The 21,188-nt window shown below is 39.2% G+C and overlaps 4 protein-coding genes and 1 non-coding gene across 8 annotated transcripts; 2 read left to right on the top strand and 3 right to left on the bottom strand.

The window, feature by feature from the left end:
• The first annotated feature begins 2,434 nt into the window (after positions 1 to 2,434).
• LOC116194282 (FACT complex subunit SSRP1) lies at positions 2,435 to 8,004 on the top strand. Its single transcript, XM_031523056.1, has 16 exons — positions 2,435 to 2,594; positions 3,868 to 4,053; positions 4,264 to 4,369; positions 4,503 to 4,639; positions 4,735 to 4,818; positions 4,896 to 4,990; positions 5,093 to 5,201; positions 5,612 to 5,698; positions 5,787 to 5,879; positions 6,070 to 6,267; positions 6,378 to 6,523; positions 6,605 to 6,752; positions 6,837 to 6,935; positions 7,064 to 7,246; positions 7,362 to 7,440; positions 7,542 to 8,004. The coding sequence occupies exons 1-16, from the start codon at positions 2,541 to 2,543 to the stop codon at positions 7,667 to 7,669; spliced, it is 1,932 nt and encodes a 643-aa protein (XP_031378916.1). The 5' UTR covers positions 2,435 to 2,540; the 3' UTR covers positions 7,670 to 8,004.
• A 2,509-nt stretch (positions 8,005 to 10,513) lies between these two features.
• LOC116194355 (auxin efflux carrier component 8) lies at positions 10,514 to 12,622 on the top strand. Its single transcript, XM_031523151.1, has 6 exons — positions 10,514 to 11,173; positions 11,544 to 11,721; positions 11,816 to 11,901; positions 11,985 to 12,142; positions 12,224 to 12,300; positions 12,407 to 12,622. Exons 1-6 carry the CDS (start codon positions 10,654 to 10,656, stop codon positions 12,471 to 12,473), a joined length of 1,086 nt encoding a protein of 361 aa, XP_031379011.1. The 5' UTR covers positions 10,514 to 10,653; the 3' UTR covers positions 12,474 to 12,622.
• Positions 12,623 to 12,653: 31 nt separating this feature from the next.
• Positions 12,654 to 14,349, bottom strand: LOC116194356 (polygalacturonase-like). Of its 4 annotated transcripts, none has more exons than XM_031523155.1 (5): positions 14,145 to 14,349; positions 13,904 to 13,986; positions 13,669 to 13,777; positions 13,436 to 13,556; positions 12,654 to 13,283 (listed from the first exon to the last, which is right to left on the bottom strand). In XM_031523155.1, exons 2-5 carry the CDS (start codon positions 13,981 to 13,983, stop codon positions 13,156 to 13,158), a joined length of 438 nt encoding a protein of 145 aa, XP_031379015.1. In that variant the 5' UTR covers positions 13,984 to 13,986; positions 14,145 to 14,349; the 3' UTR covers positions 12,654 to 13,155. The 4 variants fall into 4 exon arrangements, with proteins under 4 accessions (XP_031379015.1, XP_031379016.1, XP_031379013.1 ...); XM_031523156.1 differs by having other exon boundaries at positions 13,453 to 13,556; XM_031523153.1 differs by having other exon boundaries at positions 13,440 to 13,556; positions 14,180 to 14,341.
• Positions 14,350 to 15,024: 675 nt separating this feature from the next.
• On the bottom strand, positions 15,025 to 18,291 carry LOC116197772 (protein CLP1 homolog). Its single transcript, XM_031528012.1, has 10 exons — positions 17,839 to 18,291; positions 17,689 to 17,757; positions 17,471 to 17,563; positions 17,025 to 17,266; positions 16,542 to 16,680; positions 16,397 to 16,453; positions 16,099 to 16,236; positions 15,553 to 15,788; positions 15,402 to 15,446; positions 15,025 to 15,302 (listed from the first exon to the last, which is right to left on the bottom strand). The coding sequence occupies exons 1-10, from the start codon at positions 18,046 to 18,048 to the stop codon at positions 15,215 to 15,217; spliced, it is 1,317 nt and encodes a 438-aa protein (XP_031383872.1). The 5' UTR covers positions 18,049 to 18,291; the 3' UTR covers positions 15,025 to 15,214.
• A 1,092-nt stretch (positions 18,292 to 19,383) lies between these two features.
• Positions 19,384 to 19,456, bottom strand: TRNAA-AGC. The gene has a single exon. It is a non-coding gene; the product is annotated as a tRNA-Ala (tRNA).
• Positions 19,457 to 21,188: the final 1,732 nt, after the last annotated feature.

The following is a 21,188-nucleotide window of genomic DNA, read 5'->3' as shown; positions in this document are numbered from 1 at the left end:
TGACTCACTAAGCCTACTCCGGACCAACATCTACGGTCGGTGAGCCTGGCTCAAACGACAAAGCCTGGCCCTGCTCGACCCGATCTAATCAATGCCTCCTCAAGAAGAGCAAAAGAGTTTCTTATTACAAAAAATAAAATAAACAAATAAATCAATCTCTATCAATTTATTTATCTAGAAATATATTAGTTTGGCGGGCTTGGGCTTTTCTTTTGGATGGGCGGGCTTGATGTGAAGTTAGACCTAACCATGATGGAAGATTTGGGGGCCAAGACCAGCCTAACAAAGGATTAGGTGAACCATACTATGAGGTCCTGTCCATTGGCTGGGCCCATTAAGCCGGCCATGCATATGGCCTATCAGGGATGTCCATAGGCAAGGTCTCGGATGTTTGGACCCTTCCTAAATCCAAACTCTCTCAAACCCGTTAAGATTTTAGAAATAAATTCTCGAACATTTCCTACTAAGTTAATGGATTCCCGCCATTTACCCATTAATAGACTCATAAACATTGCAAAAGGACTTCAAATAGCAGCAATAACAAAACATATATTTAATCAAACGAGTTTCGAGAATAAAAATATCAGCTAAACTAATATCATTGCTGAAAGAGTCTTATTATATGGGGTTCCACCAATAACACAGAAAATGAAGTCAAAATGCTCCTTAGTCCAACAAAAGAAGAATCAAAAAATGATTTTGAACTCAACCCCTAATAAGTTAGAATAATTTACTAAAACGAAACAATTAAACTGAAGAGAGAGAAGACAAGAAGCCTAGACCTTAATTGATTAGAATATGGCATTTTGCAAATAAATACAACATGACTAGGGGTATTTCAATAATTTCATACATTAACGTATTTGGGATGGGTTTTGAAGGAAATTATCATAAATTTCTCAAACCCTACAGGTTTTAGTAAAAAATCCCTAAATCATATCCGTAATCCAACAAGCAAAATCCTCTAATACTCCGTTAAGACTTGAAAGGGTCAAAAGTCATTTATAGGACGACCATCAAAATCCCTGGGGCCTATAGTGAGAATATCCCAAACGCCCCATTTAACTTGGCAGACGTGGGTGATTGAGTTGATGAAACTGTTGTTACTTTGGAAGGGATTGCAATTCTCATTCCGAGGTCTGGCTACCTTCATGTTAAAATCAAGATTTGAGGCATCAGTTTTTTATCATACATATATATTCTTTAGGCTAATGAACAAATGCTTTGTACGTACAGGTACAGGGGACGGTACGGCATTGAAATTCGTCTTTCATTCTTACGTCTTCGAGTACCGGAGGATGATTTCAAAATACAGTATAGCAGTATTGGTCGTTTATTTTTGCTACCAAAGGTATTTCTCCTAATTATTAGGGACTGCTTATCATTTTTGAGTAGGAGGATTTTTTTTTTTTTTCATTTTTTCCCCCTTTAATATGTCTCTTTAGGCTTCAACTTACGTGTACTATAACAATACAAAGAGATTTTTGCATGATTCATTAATGATTGGTGCGCAAAATTTGATTAAAATAACTACTTCTTCCACTAAGATTAAAAGCTAAGGATTTTAATAAATTCCGTAGATCAGTTCGTCTCGTTCCATATCTAGAACTTGCAGTCGCACTGGTTTTGCTGTTTGGTCCATGGATTTCACCAATTCTGCTATATGATTCGTGGGTTTGAATGCCAATGACATAATTTTATGATTCAGGTGAATTAATCAGAAATGAACTAACTGTTTAATTTTATTTTTCAGTTTACCCAACCACAATACTACGTGGCTTGTCTGGTGCCGAAGTCACTAAACCAGGAAAGTGCCGCAGCTGTCAAGATGGTTGCGGAGTGAAATCATCACTTAGAGCTGAAGATGGCGTTCGCTATCCACTATAAAAAACTTGAAACAGCAACAACAATAGCATATTTCATAACACGAGTTTCATTAGTAACAACACCAACTGAATTTATACGACTCACAAGAGCTTAATCATATCGAGTTTCACTAATAATATAAAAAATGAAACTCCACTAAAACAAAGAACTAAATAAACATTCATACAACCAAACTCCTTAAGCTCAACTAAAAGCAGACATTCAAACCACGAAAATTCCTTAATCCTCCCAAAAGCTTCACATCTTCTTCTGGTGCATCGAAGGCATCATATACTCCACTAACACATGATTGGGAGGAGGGATTTCTATAGTGGGCCCGATCATTATACCATAAGGTCCTGTCCAGCGGTCAGGGCGGTTGCATGGGCCCAAGGACAGGCCGACAATTCTTCATGTACTAATGAGCCTAGTGTTCTCAAAGCCCATGGGCCTTAGAATTGAGCCCGGTTTGCACCCCCTCTTCGCGGCCATAGCGGGAAGATCCCGAAACGGCCCGTTTTGCTTCGACCTGTATAAATACTTCTGCTCGTCATATCTCCTTCCCGTTTCTCATTTTACCGCGCGCTCTGGCTCGCGCTCTCTCTCTTTCGCTCCTCCCCCCCCGTCGTTCTGCTCACTGCCTCCTCAATCGAAGCTCTCTTGGCATCGCAACGATGACGGATGGCCACCTCTTCAACAACATCTCTCTCGGCGGACGCGGAGGAACTGTGAGTGACCACTCTGTAACATCAGTTTTGTTTTGATTCATTAGTTCAGGCTTTGCTTAATCATTCACTTCGGGGGTTTCGGTTCGCACGGTGATTGTTCCTTCTTTCTCGATGAACCCTAATTCTGCAAATTCCAGCTGTGTATGGCTTTCACGCGCCTGATTGTTCTTCCTCTATGGTCCACTTAAGCGCTTGGGGATAGTGATACGGAGCCTTCTTTGAGCTTCTCGAATCCGTTGCTTCTGTGTATTGACATATCCAAATTCTGTGATCAAGCTTTTCTGACCGGCTACTGCTGCATTTCATGCAGTTCGGTTAATTTGGTTAATTCATGTAATAATTCTTTTTTTCCTTGCCTCTTGCAAGGGATCTTGTTGCTTCAACCTCCTCCATTTTGAAACCCTAGCACCTTACAGCTGATAGTATGACGATTTCTCACGAATATTTCTCTCTTTTCGTTGGTCTGCTAAATTTTTGAGTTTCAATTTTTGAGTCGACTTCCCCAAACACCCAGAAAGAATGAAATAAGTTTCGCCAGAAAAATTTCTAGCTTTTTAGGTTTCAATTTTTTATGAACCCTAGTTCTGCAAATTCCAGCCATAACTGTTCTTGCTCTATGGTCCACTTTTTCCTCCGAGGCATTCGGGGATAGTGACTAGGAACTTCTTTTAGCTTCTCGAAATGCATTGCTTGTAGAAAATGAAGTTAACGTATTTTAGCTGTTCAGTGTTTTTTTTATAGGCTGCAGCTGCTTTTGATGCAATTTGGTTCATTCGATTACTATATCTTCTTCGCCCTTGACAATCACAGCTGATAGCTTGACGATTTCTCCTGGAAGGTCTCAAAAATTGCTTGCTTTTCGTTGATCTGCTGGAAATTTTCGAGTTCCAGTCTTGTTCGACTTCCCTAAACACCTAGAAAGAATGAGAAGAAAATTTTCACCATAAAATTTCCAGCTTTTCTGACAGAATTTAAAGCTTTGGGCCATATTACGGTAACACTGGACTTGAATGTCTCGAGGTTATGAATAAATGAGAGAACCCTCAGTATTGTAGCCATTTTCCGCTGATTGTTTGGTCTTTGTTTTATTTCATGGAGAAAACTCATCCATAGTAACAAATACTCGGTGATGGTTGGTTATGTGCGTGTAGTTTATGCGGTGGGTGGTTCTTTTATGTGCCATTCTTGATACTTAGTGGCATTTGAAGAGAAAACCCAGGGAGGATTATTTCGGTACCTAAGATAGTTCTCCTGTCTATTATGTGAATTACAGAATCCTGGGCAACTTAAAATATATTCAAGAGGGATCTTGTGGAAGAAACAAGGAGGTGGTAAAGCAGTTGAAGTGGATAAATCTGATATACTTGGAGTGACATGGATGAAAGTGCCAAGGACGAACCAACTAGGTGTCCGGATCAAAGATGGGTTGTACTACAAGTTTACTGGCTTCCGTGATCAGGTTTTGCTCTATGGTTCTTTTCCATTTTCATGATATTTCCTAGTTCATTAACTCTGTAACCTGTGATTGCACGGCCTTCTAACCCTGTTAGAATTTCATGAAAGTGCAATTGTGGCAGGTTGTTTTAGTATTATAAGCATTAAAGTCTAAGGCTATTCATGTGTTCCTGGAAATGTGTTCATGGTCACTCTCTCTTTGGGGCTTTTGCAGGATGTGGCTAGTTTGACCAACTTCTTCCAAAACACCTGTGGGATGACCCCAGAAGAGAAGCAGCTCTCTGTCAGTGGTCGTAATTGGGGTGAAGTTGATCTTAATGGTTAGTTCATCCATTGTCCAAAGGAGTTTAATGTGATTGGACGAATGATAATTAGTCTTTCTGTGGAAAAATCTATTTCAGTTACTGAGGTTATAATTTACACCGATGTGGTAATCTCTCTGGCAATTTGCAGGTAATATGCTGACTTTCTTGGTGGGGTCAAAACAAGCATTTGAGGTTTCCTTAGCTGATGTCTCACAAACACAGATGCAAGGAAAAAATGATGTCATCTTGGAGTTTCATGTGGATGATACCGCTGGTGCCAATGAGGTCTTAGATGTTGTTTATGATTTAGTTGATATAGTATGTACTTTAATTAATATCTTTGACATTTTCATATAACAACATCGGCCTTATAATTGCAGAAAGATTCCTTGATGGAGATTGCATTTCACGTACCTAATTCCAACACCCAATTTGTTGGTGATGAAAACCGTCCTCCTGCTCAGGTGAGTTTATTTTTCATAGATGCATGGCCGAGGACCTTTTACCAGACAGTGATATTAAATTTTGCATTTTGCGCCAGGTCTTTCGCGACAAAATTATGTCTATGGCAGATGTTGGAGCTGGAATTGAAGAAGCTGTTGTTACTTTTGACGGGATTCAGATTCTTACTCCAAGGTCTGGCTTCCTTCATGTTTAATGCAAAATTTAAGGCATCAGTTATAATCATATATATCATCACATATGTTCCTTAGGCTGATTAACAAATGCTTTGTACAGAGGACGGTACAGTGTTGAACTTCATCTTTCATTCTTACGGCTTCAAGGGCAGGCGAATGATTTCAAAATACAGTATAGCAGTGTTATTCGTTTATTTCTGCTACCAAAGGTATTTCTTATTATTATTAGGGACTACATATCATTTTTGAGTAGGAGGATTTTTCCCTTGTCAGTGTGTCTCTTTAGGCTAAGTTTATATGTATCGTATTAATACAAAGAAATTTTTGTATGGTTCAGCTAATGATTGATGTGGAGAATTGGATTAAAATAGCATAATTTACTTCTTCCACAGAGATAAAAAGCTGAGGGTTTTAAGAAGTTCCATAGATTAGTTTGTCTTGGTCCATATATAGAACTACCCTCAACGGTTTGTGTAGCCACATTGGTTTTATTGTTTGGTCCATGGATTTCACTAATTCTGCTGTATGATTTATGGGCTTGAATGCCAATAACATAATTTATGATTCAGGTGAATTGATTCCGATCAGAAATAACTAATTTTTTAATTTGATTTTTCAGTCTAACCAACCATTTACTTATGTTGTGATCACTCTGGATCCACCAATTCGTAAAGGGCAAACTTTGTACCCGCACATTGTGATGCAGGTACTGCTGTGGCTTTCATCTGATTCTTTCTCGCACATTATTTTACACTGTTAGTCTGACTAGGATGTTTGTTTGGTGTTGTCAACAGTTTGAAACTGACTTTGTGGTCCAGAGCACTCTGTCCATGAATGAAGATTTATTTAATACCAAATACAAGGACAAGTTGGAGCCATCTTACAAGGTAAGATGGAATTCTTGTAGTAGGCTGATAAAAGATCATATCAAATGAACCATTATGTACCTGGATATCAATGTAGAGCTATCTTCTTTTGTTATTAGTGGACATAATACTTAAGATACAATCTATGTGGAAAGTTTGTCATAAACTTTCACTCTTCCCCCCCTCCTCTCTCTCAATTTTGATTGTTCAGGGACTCATCCACGAAGTGTTCACCACAATACTACGTGGCCTGTCTGGTGCCAAGATCACTAAACCAGGAAAGTTCCGCAGCTGTCAAGATGGTTATGCAGTGAAATCATCACTTAAAGCTGAAGATGGTGTTCTCTATCCACTTGAAAAGAGCTTCTTCTTCCTACCGAAACCTCCTACTCTAATTCTTCACGAGGAGGTATAATCTTTTCTTTATTGACAGCGGACATTTAGCATTTGATCTCATGTGATGCTATGATGTACTTCTATTAAATATTCTTACCTTGCTTTAATTTATACCTTTTTCAGATTGACTATGTGGAATTTGAGAGGCATGCTGCTGGAGGTTCAAATATGCACTACTTTGATCTCCTTGTGAGGCTAAAGACTGAACAGGAGCATCTATTTCGGAACATACAGAGGAATGAGTATCATAACCTTTTCGATTTCATAAGGTTAGTGGAGTGCATTATCTTTGTTGGCTTTTATTCTTCTTGCCCATTTATAATTGGAGGTTATGGTCTATGCGGCTGCAGTGGGAAGGGGTTGAAAATCATGAACTTGGGAGATTTCCAGACTACAGATGGAGTAGCACGTGTTCTTCAGAGTGAGGACGATGCTGTTGTAGATCCACATCTCGAGCGCATTAAGAATGAAGCTGGTGGAGATGAGAGCGACGAAGAGGTACGGATCTTTTCCCTCTCTTCCAGTATGTTTAGCTTTTAATCTTATATACTTAACAATTTTTGACGTGATGTTTCTTTACAGGATGAAGACTTTGTTGTTGATAAAGATGATGGAGGGTCTCCTACTGATGATTCTGGCGAGGATGATTCTGATGCTAGTGACAGTGGAGATGAGAAGGAGGCAAGCTTTCTTCTTTTTTCTTTTTTTTTACCAAAAAAAAGAAAAGAAAGAACGAAAGAAAGAAGCTTGACGTGTTCAAATTTCGATCAATTGCATCTGACAAATGAGATATTTATTGTTAATCTCAGAAACGTGTGAGAAAGGAACCGAGAAAGGAATCTTCATCAGTTAAGGCAACAACCAGTAAGAAGAAAATGAAAGTTGGAGATGAAGATGGTTCAAAGAAGAGGAAGCAAAAGAAGAAGAAAGATCCCAATGCACCTAAGAAGGCAATGTCTGGTTATATGTTCTTCTTGCAGAACGAGAGAGAGGTGAATATCGATTTATGCCTCGGCAAGTTTAATGTCTATTAAACTGGCTTTAGTGTTATGTTACTCCTGTCCTGTGGATGCATTTCGGTCCATAACTTATTCTTTGTGGCTGCAGAAAATGAAGAAGAGTAATCCTGGGGTTTCCTTTGCGGATGCCTCTAGAGAGATTGCAGATAAGTGGAGAGGGATGTCAGGTGTGTGCTTTAGTCCGTCTTGTGGTTATTATTATTCGTTTCTTTTTTGTTAATAAAAATTTGGTCGAAGTCTTGTAATCCCTGTCAATCTCTTCTTGCAGCTGAGGAGAAAGAACCATATGAAGCAAAGGCCCAAGTAGATAAGAAACGTTACAGAGACGAGCTTAGTGATTACAAGAATACGCAGCCGATGAAGGTAGATTCAGGGAACGGCTACGACAGCTCATAAGCCTTACAATGGTATTACAACCGAGTCCACATCTTTTGCAGAAGCAGCAGCAGTAGATTTCCAGTAATATAGGTAGCAGTTAATGTAAGTAGGACATGGGGGAAGACTTCGATTGAGCCAAACTATTATGATAAATGCTATGATTCGAGCACACGATATGGGCAAGTACTGTTAATCTGAGATGGTTGCATCCCTATGAGTTTTTTTCTTGTCAAGTTAGAGAGAACCCGAGTCAGCAATTTGCACGAAGTTGTTGCCTAGGACGGGTCTGTTCTTGTTAAAATTGGTCGAGCTTTTACCCTTTAATCTTGGAAATTAGCCGTGGGTTCGGTTCATCCCCATCAATCAATCTTCAATTATATGCTCCGTTCACTGGGCAGGTCGGCGAAGAAATGGCGCTCTGGTTAGAAACTGTGAATGCAAGACATGCCAAGTCTCATGCCAAGTCCAGCCCTGTTAAAATAAAGGGAAAAATACAAAAATCTCCCGAGGTTGGGATAAGTTGCACAATGTTATTTTATTTGGGTCAATTAGTTCATTTGTAGTTTGCTCCGTTAGACATAGGGGATTACGGCATTAATTATTTTTTTCATTTTCAGTCATCAATCTTTAGCTTTTTAATCATTTTGATCTTAAATTTTTTTCTTATATCATTCATATCCTAAACTTTTTATTTTGTTTCATTTTAGTCTTGAGAGAAAATCGAAAGGGATGGAGGGGTCGGGGCTGTCAATCAGCGACCCCGACCCCTCGATTAAGGTCGCCGGTACCCACGGAGGACGCCAACAACTTCGGTGTCGGGGTTGGGGACTCCAAATCAGAGGTCTCTTGTCGATTTGGGGTCGGGGCCGCCAATCGGCAACCCCGACCCCTTCACCGAGGTCGCCGGTACCCACGGAGGACGCCGACGATCTCGGTCGGTCGATTCGCGACCTCGTTGAAGGGGTCGGGGTCGCCGATTGGCTGCCCCGATCCCTCCTTCCCTTTCGATTTTCTTTTAGGACTAAAATGAAACAAAATGAAAAGTTTAGGATATAAATGATAAAAAAGATTTAGAATCAAAATGATTAAAATGCTAAAGATTGAGGACAGAAAATATTAAAAAAATTAACACCAACCCCTATGTCTAACAGAACAAACTACAATGGGGCTAATTGTCCCAAACAAAAGAACATGGTGCGATTTGTCCCGACTTCAAATCACGAGAGGAGTTTTTATCTTTCCCCTAAAATAAATGCTTTTCTGGTTCATAGGTGCCCAAAAAAAATGGAAGCAAATGGAATAGATCTTTATGTATCTCTCACATAAAAGACTAAACGAAACTTTATTTTATTTTATTTTTAATGATCAAGGGTGTCCAGACTTTGTTGAGTTCGCTCGATTAATCCTCAGGAGTAAATTGAGCATTAAGTCAAGGCAGGTGACCTCAAGGAATTTTGAATTTAGAATCGGATGAATATTTACGCTTCTTACCATAATCCGTGGAGGTTTAAGACAAGACCCTTGAAAGGAGAGGATTTAAGGCATTGTTTGGATTAAAATTTTTTTTTAACTCAACTCTACTTATTTTCAATTCAACAATACAATTATTAATTTTTTTTTCTTCAATTTTTTTAACTATTCAATTCAATTTTTAATACTAAAATCTCTGAACTATTTATTACTTTTTTCATAATTCAACAACACAATCATTACTTTCTTTCAACTATTCATTATTTTTTTTCCACAATTCAACAACACAATCATTACTTTCTCTCAACTATCCATTACTTTTTCACATTTTTTCTCATAATTCAACAACAATCATTACGAATCAATTAAAATCAAAATTCAACTCAACTCTAAAACTAAACACATTCTAATGGTATGTTTGATTTTAGAGTTAAGTAGAGTTGAATTTTGATTTTAATTGGGTTGTAATAATTGTATTATTAAATTATGAGAAAAATTGTGAAAAAATAATGAATAGTTGAAAAAAAGTAATGATTGTATTGTTGAATTGTGAAAAAAAAGATAATTGAGAGAATTTAATAATAAAAATTGAATTGAATGGTTAAAAAATTGAAAAAAAAAGTAATAATTGTGTTGTTGATTTTTGTTGTTTAGTGAATAAAGTTAAAAGTTAAAGTTAAAATTTTAAAAATATGATTGTAAAATCAAACGGAGCGTGTGTCTTTCCAATCAAACTGCCAGACAAAAACCAGACTTTTAAAGCAAATTCCTCTTTGACACTTATTCTCTCACTTTTGACCAAATTTAGCAAAAATTCTTCCTTAGCACTGTGATCACCTCAGCAGTACTTCCATTTACTTCTCTTGCAATTCACTCCTTTATTCTCCCCTTCTCTTCCAGGGCCAGTTAGTTCCTCATAACTCATCAGTTTTAATTTGTTTCACCAAAATAAAGAAAAAAGAAAAAAGAAAAGGACATGGACCCACATTGATCTAAAGCAAGATAGCTATAAACTAGAATGGACATGTTCTGCAGGTTTACTGTACATGATATTCCAAGCTTTTGCTGCTTTATTGGCCATAAAATACCGAAATAAAACTATCAGGGTCAATCGAAAAGAAGGAAAATACGAGCTCGAAACCTCCTTTTCGTCCTCGAATTAAAGATTAGGGCCTACTAACTGAGGTTTTAGAGCTATGTCAGCAACCCTATAAAGCTCTCTTTGGATAAAACAATACTGCAGACTGTATGGAGTTTAAATAATTCCAAGTATGAATCTCCTTTACTGCATTTATTTGAGTATACAGAATGCGAATATTATTATCAGAAAAAAGCCATAAAGTACATACTCATGAATGGAAAGTTTGCTGCATTGGTTGATCCCGAAGGCACATGCTCGTCTAGAAGGCTTTCCATGAAGCATCTCGGAGATGGCCATTACCCGCCTTAGATTTCCTTTATAAGCACAGGGCATTCGCGAGAGTCTGTTCCTGGAAAAAGGAGCTACCTACACGAGAATAGAGCAGAATTACATGTCGAGGATGGGTGTTTCTTTAGTTGATATCTACCACGTAATGGCAGCTATGGTCCCGCTATACGCTGCGATGCTGTTAGCCTACGTCTCAATGAAATGGTGGAAGCTCTTCACGCCCAATCAATGCTCGGGCATAAATAAGTTCGTGGCAAAATTTTCCATCCCTCTCCTATCATTCCAGATGATATCCTCCAACAACCCCTATAAGATGAACATCAAACTGATGTTTGCCGACTTCCTCCAGAAGATGCTCGCCGTTCTCGTGCTAGCAGGCGTGACGAGATTCAGCAGAAGAGGAGGCTTAAAATGGATCATCACGGGTTTGTCTCTCTTGACTCTTCCAAACACTCTGATTGTCGGGATCCCTTTGATTCAGGCCATGTATGGGAATGAAGCAGCTGGGCTCCTAGCACAAATAGTTGTCCTCCAAAGCCTAGTTTGGTACAATGTGTTACTATTTCTCTTCGAGCTTAATGCGACAAAGATGGCTTCAGCAACACAACCTCCGGAAGTTACAGGTAAGACTTTCACTGTTATTCTTCACAGTACAGAAGGAGACAGCATTAACAGATAAAGATATTCTTATTGTTGACAGAACATGAACGGAGAAATCGCTTTCATGTATCTTGAGCAACTTTAGTAATGTGAAAACAATTCCCGGACATTATGCACGTTGGGGCCAAAAGCAAAACCAATGACGCTTCTCCAGCCAAATAAATTCCCGTTCTTCTCTTTTATCGTTATTCTAAGACATATTAAACATAGTTTAGCACAGAAAAATGTTTTTATAGTTTTAGTGACGCAAACTCTATACTCTTCTGAAGCTGAAATTGGCTTTTTATTAACCGTTTATCTTTTCCCTTTTTTGATGCTTATATCATTTTAAAGAGGATACAGAGGTCCCAGTTGAATCCTTGCCGAAAGAGGGAGGAGAGGTTTCAAAATTCAGAAGCAGAAGGATATTCGAGACCTTGCTCATCGTGTTGAAAGTGGTAAAGAAGCTCGTAAGGAACCCGAACACCCACGCAACTTTGCTGGGGATTGTTTGGGCAAGCATCCACTACAGGTGAGCCTTTTGTCAACTGTTAAACCGAAAAAAGACATCAGTCCGAAGTTCAGCTCCGGTAGGGTTGTTGGCCTGATACAGCAATGTGTTGCAGGTGGAAGATAGAATTACCAGCAATTGTAAAGAACTCTATACTAATACTCTCTCAGGGAGGACTCGGAATGGCAATGTTCAGTTTAGGTACTATGAGTCAAGAAATCGCGGTTACTCGAATCTAACACGTTAGTGTTGAAAAACATAAATGATCTCAATCTTATCAACAGGCCTTTTCATGGCATCTACGGCAAGTGTAATAGCTTGTGGAACTCGAATTGCTGCAGTAGCCATGGTGCTGAAGTTCCTCGGAGGCCCGGCCCTGATGGCTATGGCCTCTTTCCCCATTGGACTAAGAGGATCCTTATTTAAAGTGGCAATCGTACAGGTGCCTTGATATCCTAATTTTTCTCAATTCACAAATGATTTATTGCCCAGAAGGCTATTAAGACTGGTGTGAGTATCGCAGGCTACCCTTCCCCTGGGAATCGTGCCATTCGTTTTTGCAAAAGAGTATAACGTGCATCCTGACATCTTGAGCACAGGGTAATCCCCATTCCACGAACATTAACTATTCTTGAGCAACAAGAAGAAAAAGTAATTATTCTCTCTATTCGACCTGAAAAGGGACTTCTTTTCTTTGCTGTTACAGGGTAATTTTCGGGATGCTCATCGCTGTGCCAATAGCTTTGGGGTATTATCTTCTGTTAGCACTATAGAAGACCTGATACCCCGGAAGCCCTGCAGCCTAATTTCAAGAGACGATTGTCCTCTCAGTAGAAAGGATACATAGAGTTTACAGATGAGGAAAGAGTGAGTAAAAAGTTTCCTGTAAATAGTGAGATATCACCGATACCGATTTGTAATTTGCAATAACAATATTGAATTTGTAAAAGTGCTTTCTGCAATACTACGTTTCACTTATCTGACGTATAGCATACAGGAGAGAAATTAATATCCATGGAACACCAGCCCCTTTCAGCTAAACCTTCCAAAGAACTAAGCAAGTTTGATCATCGAGAGTTAAGTTAACCATCGTAATTTATGGAACTTACAAGCCACGTGCTTATTGCTCATCAAGTTGGAGTTGGACTGCCTGGTTAGTCCTAGTTCCGGAAAATCCACCTTTCAAAGTGGCCATTTATAGATTGGGCTTTACCTTGGTCGATTGCATAGTTAGCTAAGCGCACATACCTACAGCCTAAACCTGATTCATTCCACCGTTTCATTTTCATTGCACTATGCATAACCTTATATCGCCATTAATGCCTTGGGACTACTGCTAAAGGATTCATCCATGTGCAAGCAAGGCACTCGGGGGAAGATAGAGCCGCTTCTGTGTCCACGGACCATGTTCAAGCAGACAGAACTGGTTGGGTTGCCTCCCTTGTTAGGGTCAAATTAATGTCCTCCATACAGATGTCCCTGCAAGGGTGCATTTGGCTGCACATAATCTGCCCTGCCTTTTCTGTAAGGGACGTCCCGCATAATGTGCCTGTACATGACGTCTTGATTTGCACAGCCCAACTCTGCAATGGGAGAATAGAAGGAAATCAAGAGTTAATAGAAGAGACAATGTTTTTGGTTTCAGAATCCAAAGAAAAGAAAATCGAAAGAATTCATGTTTCACAACAAAGTTTCTAGTAATTTTGATCAACTGGGGCAATGACTAAATACGAGCTTACTTGATTTCTGCACCTGATCTCGTGGTCGCGGTAATTCTGATCGATGATGATGGGATGATCAGATGCAATCATGTTAATGCGGTCGAAGAGAATGTTTCTAACATATCCACGGCCTCCCTGTATGTGCATGATTAAAGTAATCTGGTCAATAGATTCTTTTTTTTCCCCCCGGTAGGAGTCAATAGATGATTTAGATAGATACATTGTTTAGACTGTATTATATGATTACCTGCCATGTCTTGATCCAAACTCCATTCATGGTCCCGGCTAAGCTTACATCTCTAACAATAACAGCATGCACCGTCTCATGCTTTCTGGCTTTGCCAAGACTTCCAACGCTACATGGAAGAGAAATCAATGGAGGAAAGTTGCGCAAGCAACTAAACGAGAAAAAGATGGTGCAGACAAAAATCTATATCACGGAAAAGTAATTATAAGGGTTGTTGCATTCCATTGTTATATACCTTATCCCCTGACCTGGGTCGCATAGGATCCCCCCTGACATAGAGGTAGGATGAGTCATCCCCAATCGAGACAAAATCATCGCCTGCGCAGTCAATAGTACAGTGATTTTAAGTTGCTAGTTGAGGTACTGAAGAGCCAAGTGCAGAACCGGCAGAAGTTCCAGGAAGAAAATAACGGAGAATGAGTGAGCTTAGTGATATGTATGCCCACCAGAGGATTCTTATGGCTCATTGGATTTACCTGTTCTTATGTGACTGTCCTCGATCGAGACATACCTAGATTGCTGCAAGTGCATTCCGTCGGTGTTGGGGCTCTGCTGAGGGGCCCTTATGCTGATGTTGGAAATAAGCACCCAGACCGACCTCTCCAGGGATAAGTGTGTCTGCGATCTGTCCCGGAAACTCAAGTTTCCAATGTAAACATTCTTACAGCGGTTGAGGACAAATGCCTGAAACATAATGATCCGCGTCAATTTTTCCATTTTCAGCAATGAAATAGTGATCGAGAGGTGATGAGAGGATTCCATTCTTAGTGTTACGAAAGAAACGCGTGCGCATACAATTTTCTTGCTTTTGCAAAGGTAACGGTCCCACCAACTGGACCCTTGACCGTCGATAGCACCAGAGCCATCGATGAAGAGGCCGTCAATGTGCTGGAAATAGATCCAAATGTGACATTTGTTCTTGTGACAGACATTTTCTAGAGGACGGATCTTATTTAACTCCCGGTTGCAAGTGTGATCCAAATGATAACGATCTAGCTTCGTCTGGCTTGGTTTGCGCCGACGCAAAGTTCGAATGCAAAGTTAGATTAGTATAAACATACTTTGCGCAACTGCAAATTCATCAGACCCAATGCAACTATGCTGCATCAACCGTTAGTTGCATCATGACAACTACATATATGAGTTGACAAGACCATTAATCCGGTCACCAGAAGCATCAATAAACTCGTACCAACACAATTTTAAGCCAATACAAGTTCGAAAGGGGTGCCAAGGTGTTCACCCTCTTCTTTGTGGTTATACAGACCGGTAAATCTTCTTTTGTTATAACATTGTCTTTGGACTATATCTCTTATGAATGTCACACTTTTCCTTACTATATACTAAGGAAAAAGGGAAAAAAAAGACCAATCCAAATCAACTCTCATCTCATTTAGAAAGTTATACAACTTACACCGAGGTTTCTGCTTTATATGATACACAAAACTACCCAATGATATCAGTTACAAGCGACGCAGTGATCAGTACAATCGATAGATTTAACTTCAATAAACGCATAGCGGTCAACAAATCCTGCCTCTCGAGTTCAGGTTTCAAGCCACGTCAGGGTTCCCATAATTAAGAATTTGCTTGGGAGATCCCCAGGAGATGGGGCGAGGTACGTGATCTTCTTCCTGCCATTTGCAATTGATTTAGAAATGACAGGGTTTCAACGTCTATAACACATATTTCTGTGATTAATTAATGAAATGAAATGAGATTCGAGCTCAAACCTTTGTATGTCTACATCTGTGACATATATGAACCCAGCAACGTTGCTGCACAAAGGAAATAAACGGTTAGATAGAACAACTTAAAAATTAACCTTCCAGAGGAATATGTTAAAAGGGCCAAAAGTTATATTCTTTGGTGAACTTATTTTACCTTGAGATTATTTGCTCCGGTTCTTTTGCGAATGAAACTGCGAGAACTACGTGGAGCAGATCCCGGTTGATATTCACAGGTGCTAATCTCAGAGGGTCTGCAACAGACTTTGCACCAATCGGCAGGGCAGAGTGTGGGGCCTGGGGTCCGCCCCCAATCCTATAGATGGACAAATCACTGAAGTTGGCTATATTGGCATGCGGTGAGAGATCATTGCCTGGACCGTAGAAGTACTCCTGTAACACACGTCAGTGCCTTCATAAGCGCAATGAATTCAAGCTTAAGAATGCAACATATTAATGAATTACCACTAGCACACAAATATAATCAATTCCAAACATGATATAAAATGTAAAAGATCTAGACGAAAGAGACAAGATGTGCTCTTTCAATCTTCACAATGATAATTGCCAACTCATTTTAGCTAAAATGTTAAAATAAAGATCTCCATTAATATTTTCTTTTTATCAAATTATTGAAGGTCAATATCAATCACTCGTAGCTTCTATTCATAACAAAACAAAGAAAAGAGAAATAGTGACTCACCCTTATTCTAAAGCTCCTCGTCCTTTGCCGAAACTTATTACTTCTGGATACAACACCACCTGACTTTTGAAGCTTAACAACATCTACATTGGGATTGTTTTTCAACACATCTTTTTTGAGCATGCTGAAGAGTTTCTCCTGCAACCATTCAGAAAGTTATCTTTATACGACAGAGCACTCTCAAAGCTGCTCTATAGCACGAGAAATTATCCATATCTACAAAAGTTTATGTAAAAGAGGTATATGCTGATATGGTTTATAGAATACGAAAAAAATGAAAGCAAGAAGCAGTACCGACCTGATCCAGTACTAAGACTACATTGGCATTGAAAGTAGTAATAGCATGTTGAATCAACTGCATCAATAAAAGAAAAACATCACTATAATGATTTGCATCAATTAATATTTCAGTATCTTTAATATCCACTTTCAAAGCCGCTTACTTCATAGCCTACGCCTTCTATCCATCCCATGGTATTTATCACCATACCTGCAGCTCTTGATTCAGCATTACCTGCAAACTGTCTCTCCAGAATATCAGCAAGCTCCTTCACGAGCACTTTGTACAAATCTACATTATTGCTGCAAAAATTAATTGACACACAGCTTATGAATTAAGTTTGAAGTTCAAAAAATTAAAAGATGTGACCATTTCCCAACAGCAAAGAAAACTACAGAGATGCTTCTTCAAATGCCACTGAGTCAATACGAAACCAGTGCTAGGAACATTACTACATCCCTTTTGAGCAGGTTTCTGTATCTCTCGAGCATTTGTAGTGTAGGAGATTTAGCTAATGGTCATGATTTTAGCTCAGTATCATGTAATCAATATGACTACTGATGTTTTACATAGTATTAACAATTTGCATAAATTATACAGAGAGATTGCAAACTAGAAAGAGGAACACCATTAATGCAATTATCACCTCGGAGTAACATGCCCATAGAAGTAAACAAGGGGCATTTCTAGAGGAACTCCTTCCACAGGGTCAATGGGCAATTCAATGGGTGTAGCAGCAATAGAGCCAGGTATAGTTATAAATCCCTGGCCTACATCCAAGTCCACAAAGGTAGGTTTCCAACCCTGTTTAGCTGCCCAACTGAGCAGCATCCTCGACAACGTACTCTTCCCAGAATCCGTAGGTCCCACAACAATCACTCTGGGTCCCTGAAACATGGCAAAAACATCCTGAATTCCTTGCCTTACAACACAAACGGATAAGGGGACATAGGGACTCATCTCACATCCATATATCAGGCGTTTCCATCATTCTTAGCAAAATTACGAACTTCCCAAAATAAACATGAAGAATAATGCTTCCTCTCCGATTACATACACAAATCTATCACAGTACGACTAGTCCAAGCAAACCTGAGAAGAATTGGAGTCAGGTGGCGATGCTCTCGCTCGGTTCCTGCGTCCTTCAAGTATGGCATGCACATTTACATAGCTGACCATTGGTGTCTATTGTCACAAAACCAACATTCAGTCACAAAACTGCGAGATAGCCTTAAAGCTTCTCTAATTCGATAGCTCGATTGAACATGCGAAGCGAACTAGCTGCCTTGCCGGGAAACAGCAAACATTACCTCGTCGGCGGTATAATCAGATTCCGTCTCACCATCCATCTCGATAGTTGCTCCATACCAAGTAAAAACCTGCAGTTGTATGAATTATTCAGACAAATAATATATATTTATTGTAAACGTGAGCCCAACAAGTAGGGTTCTAAGTAGTACGGCAAACTTATGGCGAGGAGGAAAGGTAAGCCAGATTTCAGGCGGCAGCTCGGCGCCGAAGATCTCGGCGGTGCCGGAGAGAAGGCGGAGGCGGAGGGGCGTCTCGTTGCCGACCTCGATCCTGATCTCGCACTCCTTGTCCAGTTTCACCTGCTTAATCGCCGACGTTGAGCCACCGCTGGCGCTTGCTGGAGGAACTCCATAAGCCATCACGGTCTCAGCTTGCTTCAGCGCAACGCTTCTCCTCTCAGACAAGCTTAAACCTCAACCTCAACGGAAGAAGAAGATGAAGTGCCGAGACGGTGAACAGACGGACCGGTGACCTCACGGCGGCCTGAAGCGGAACTTTTGGTCCGCGTGGCAGGTCACGTCAAGGTCGATCCGCCCAAAAACAGCCCAAGGTGGGCCGGCCCGATTGGCTGCTTAAATTAAAATGTCAACTAGGCCGGGCCTATGGAGTTGAGTTTACCCAAGGCAGAAGAATTTAAGGGGGCGTTTGGTTCGGTAAAAGATAGGTCCGGAAAAGGTATCGGAATGTTCAACTCCGTTTCCAATTGTTTGGTAAAGAGGAATTGAAATCCATTTCCCTCAAACGGGGGAATTCCAACTCCCCTAAAATCAGGAAATCTGATTCCCTTATTGCACGCACGGAATGATATCATATCTGGAATGAAATAACTGAAGCTCTAGTGGACCTCTTTCGTCGGCAACTCTTGATTAAACAAGTTCCCAATCTTATTATTTACAATTTTGTTTTTCTGTTGAAGGTTTACGGTAAAATCCTTCTAGTTTCTCTATGAAATTAAAATTTTGAATAATTCTGAGCAAGAAAACCTAATCATTTCTCTTTACTGCAAATCTGTTATGCAAAAAGTTCGTATGATGTTTGTTCCTTTTTGTCTTCCCTTGTAAATGAATGTCATATTTTTGTTATGCCATATGTATCCGATATGATATTACAAAAAGTAGTGAGAATTGAAAATTCCAAAAGAAAAATATGTACATACAAACAAAATATAAAATAATGAACTGAACTCTGATGTCGGGCTAAACCAAACAAAAAAGGGAATTGAGTCATTCCATTTCTGATTTTACCCTATTTCGATTCTGATTTCGGAACATGAACCAAACGGCCCCTTAGTGTAGTAACGCTCGAACTCGACTCGAAAGTGTTGCTACGGGGACTTTTGTTTCCCTATATTTTTCCTTCCCATGTTCCTTACGTGCACCGTAATTGCCCTCTGACCTATCTCACCATCCCCGTGCGGTTGGAAGCTATCTCCCACATCTTTCCGCCCTAAATGGCGTGGAGAAAACCTCAATTTCCGTTCGTACTTCAATGTGCACTTTCATTTACCGGCGAACTAATGGTTAGGGAACCTGAATCATTCCGAATTTTGGGTGGTGTTTCGGAGGGAGAGAGTGGCAAGGTAAACTTAAATCAGATGCTACTGCTTCTATTGCTCAAAATATATTTGTCTGATGATAGGATTCTGAAAACGTGAAGATAGAAAACTATAAGAGATTGCAAAAGAGAAAAAAGAGTGGAGATGCGGGGTATCGATCCCCGTACCTCTCGCATGCTAAGCGAGCGCTCTACCATCTGAGCTACATCCCCTTTTGATGTCAGATCGCTTAACTAATATGTGATGTCGCCTCATTTGATATGCACATATATATATATTTTCTGTTACATAAACAATGAAATATAAATCTTAATAGTCGGCATGAGTAGACCTATCACAAGTATCAAATATGAAACCTTTTAGGGCCCATTTGGTTACAAAAATTTATTTTAACTCTACTTATCTTCAATTGAACAACACAATTATTATTTTTCATTTTTTCTTCAATTTTTTAATCATTCAATTCAATTTTTAATACTAAATTCTCTTAACTATTCATTATTTTTTTCTACAATTCAACAACACAATCATTACTTTCTTTCAACTATTCATTACTTTTTCACATTTTTTCTCATAATTCAACAACACAATTATTACAAACCACTTAAAACAAAAACTCAATTATATTCAACTCTAAAATCAAACACAATCTTAATTACTAGGCAGGGGTGGGGCATGGATTTTCATCCGGGGGACAAAAATACTACTTGATATAAATAGTAAATTCATGGTTTTTTTCATGGGGCAAAATACTAATTTTACATAAAAAAAAATTCATAAATAAACATACTTTTGAGGCAAAATTTTAAAAAACTCAAAATTTACCCCATTGTCAATACATTGGCTCCGCCCCAGTTACTTGGTGTGGGTGTGTCATCGCACCGCAAGTTTTTTCGATATTATATGATTGAGGATTGCAATTGTGTGGATTGAATTTAGTATGTTCGTACATAGTGTAAGTCAGTCTCAAGTAAAGAAATGACGCATGCGCTGAGAGCATGTCCTTAGATTGGACATGATGCACCACCATATGACTCTTATCGGATAGTTTCTTCATTTGGAATAATTTCCCACGCTGAGTGCCTCATTTTGATTCACAAAATTACTTTCCTTGTGCCCAAATATTCTCAATTTGAGAGGAGGAGGCGATATATATTCCCCTGTTACATCATCAATAGTTGATCGGTTCGACACCTATTTCTTTTAAATAAGATTTCAATTTAGAATATTGTGAATTAAAGAAAGTTTTTGGTTGTGAGAGTTTTACCTCTTCATGACCCGACCCGGCTCAAACTAGAATAGCTGAGGCTCATTAGACTTTTGGATACCGTGGTACATAGTAGACATACCAATAAAGGAAAAAAAGAAAAAGATAAGTCTCCTAATGTTGTATGTCATTGTTGTACCATTACAAGGTCGGAAGCCCTTCAACTTAAAACCATGTTAATTAGCCATTAGAATTCTTATTTCATTAAAGTCTGAATCCCTTCAACTAAAAATAATATTAATTAGCTATTATCTAACTAGGTCATGATCCTCTCTTAAAAAAAACCATATTAATTAGGTGAGTTGCGGGCTTCACGAGCAGCTCATTTGAAGCTATTTGGCCTTTCAAAACGCGCGTGGAATGTCAGTTACTTCACTTTATACTGCGAGAAAATTTATCCTTTTTTCCCTATGAATAACTTATCTTCATCCAAAAAATTATCTTAAGTCCCAGTCCCAGGATCATCCCCCCTTACCCTCCCCACCTTCCGATGAGGCTGGTGAATTTCGATGCAAGGAAAGTCTATGAATGTAGTATAATAAAATAAAAATTCTAAATATGTAATAAATGAATATGAATAGTTCCACAACGAATATCAAATCTGGAATTTCTTGATTATCAGACGATGGCATGTACCACTGCACCACATTCTCTTTGATACGAGACCAGGAAATTTA

This window comes from Punica granatum, chromosome 2 (assembly GCF_007655135.1).
Source record: "Punica granatum isolate Tunisia-2019 chromosome 2, ASM765513v2, whole genome shotgun sequence".
NCBI classification, from domain to species: domain Eukaryota; kingdom Viridiplantae; phylum Streptophyta; class Magnoliopsida; order Myrtales; family Lythraceae; genus Punica; species Punica granatum.
The sequence above is the reverse complement of the archived record's forward strand: the minus strand, read 5'-3'. Positions and strand labels throughout refer to the sequence as shown.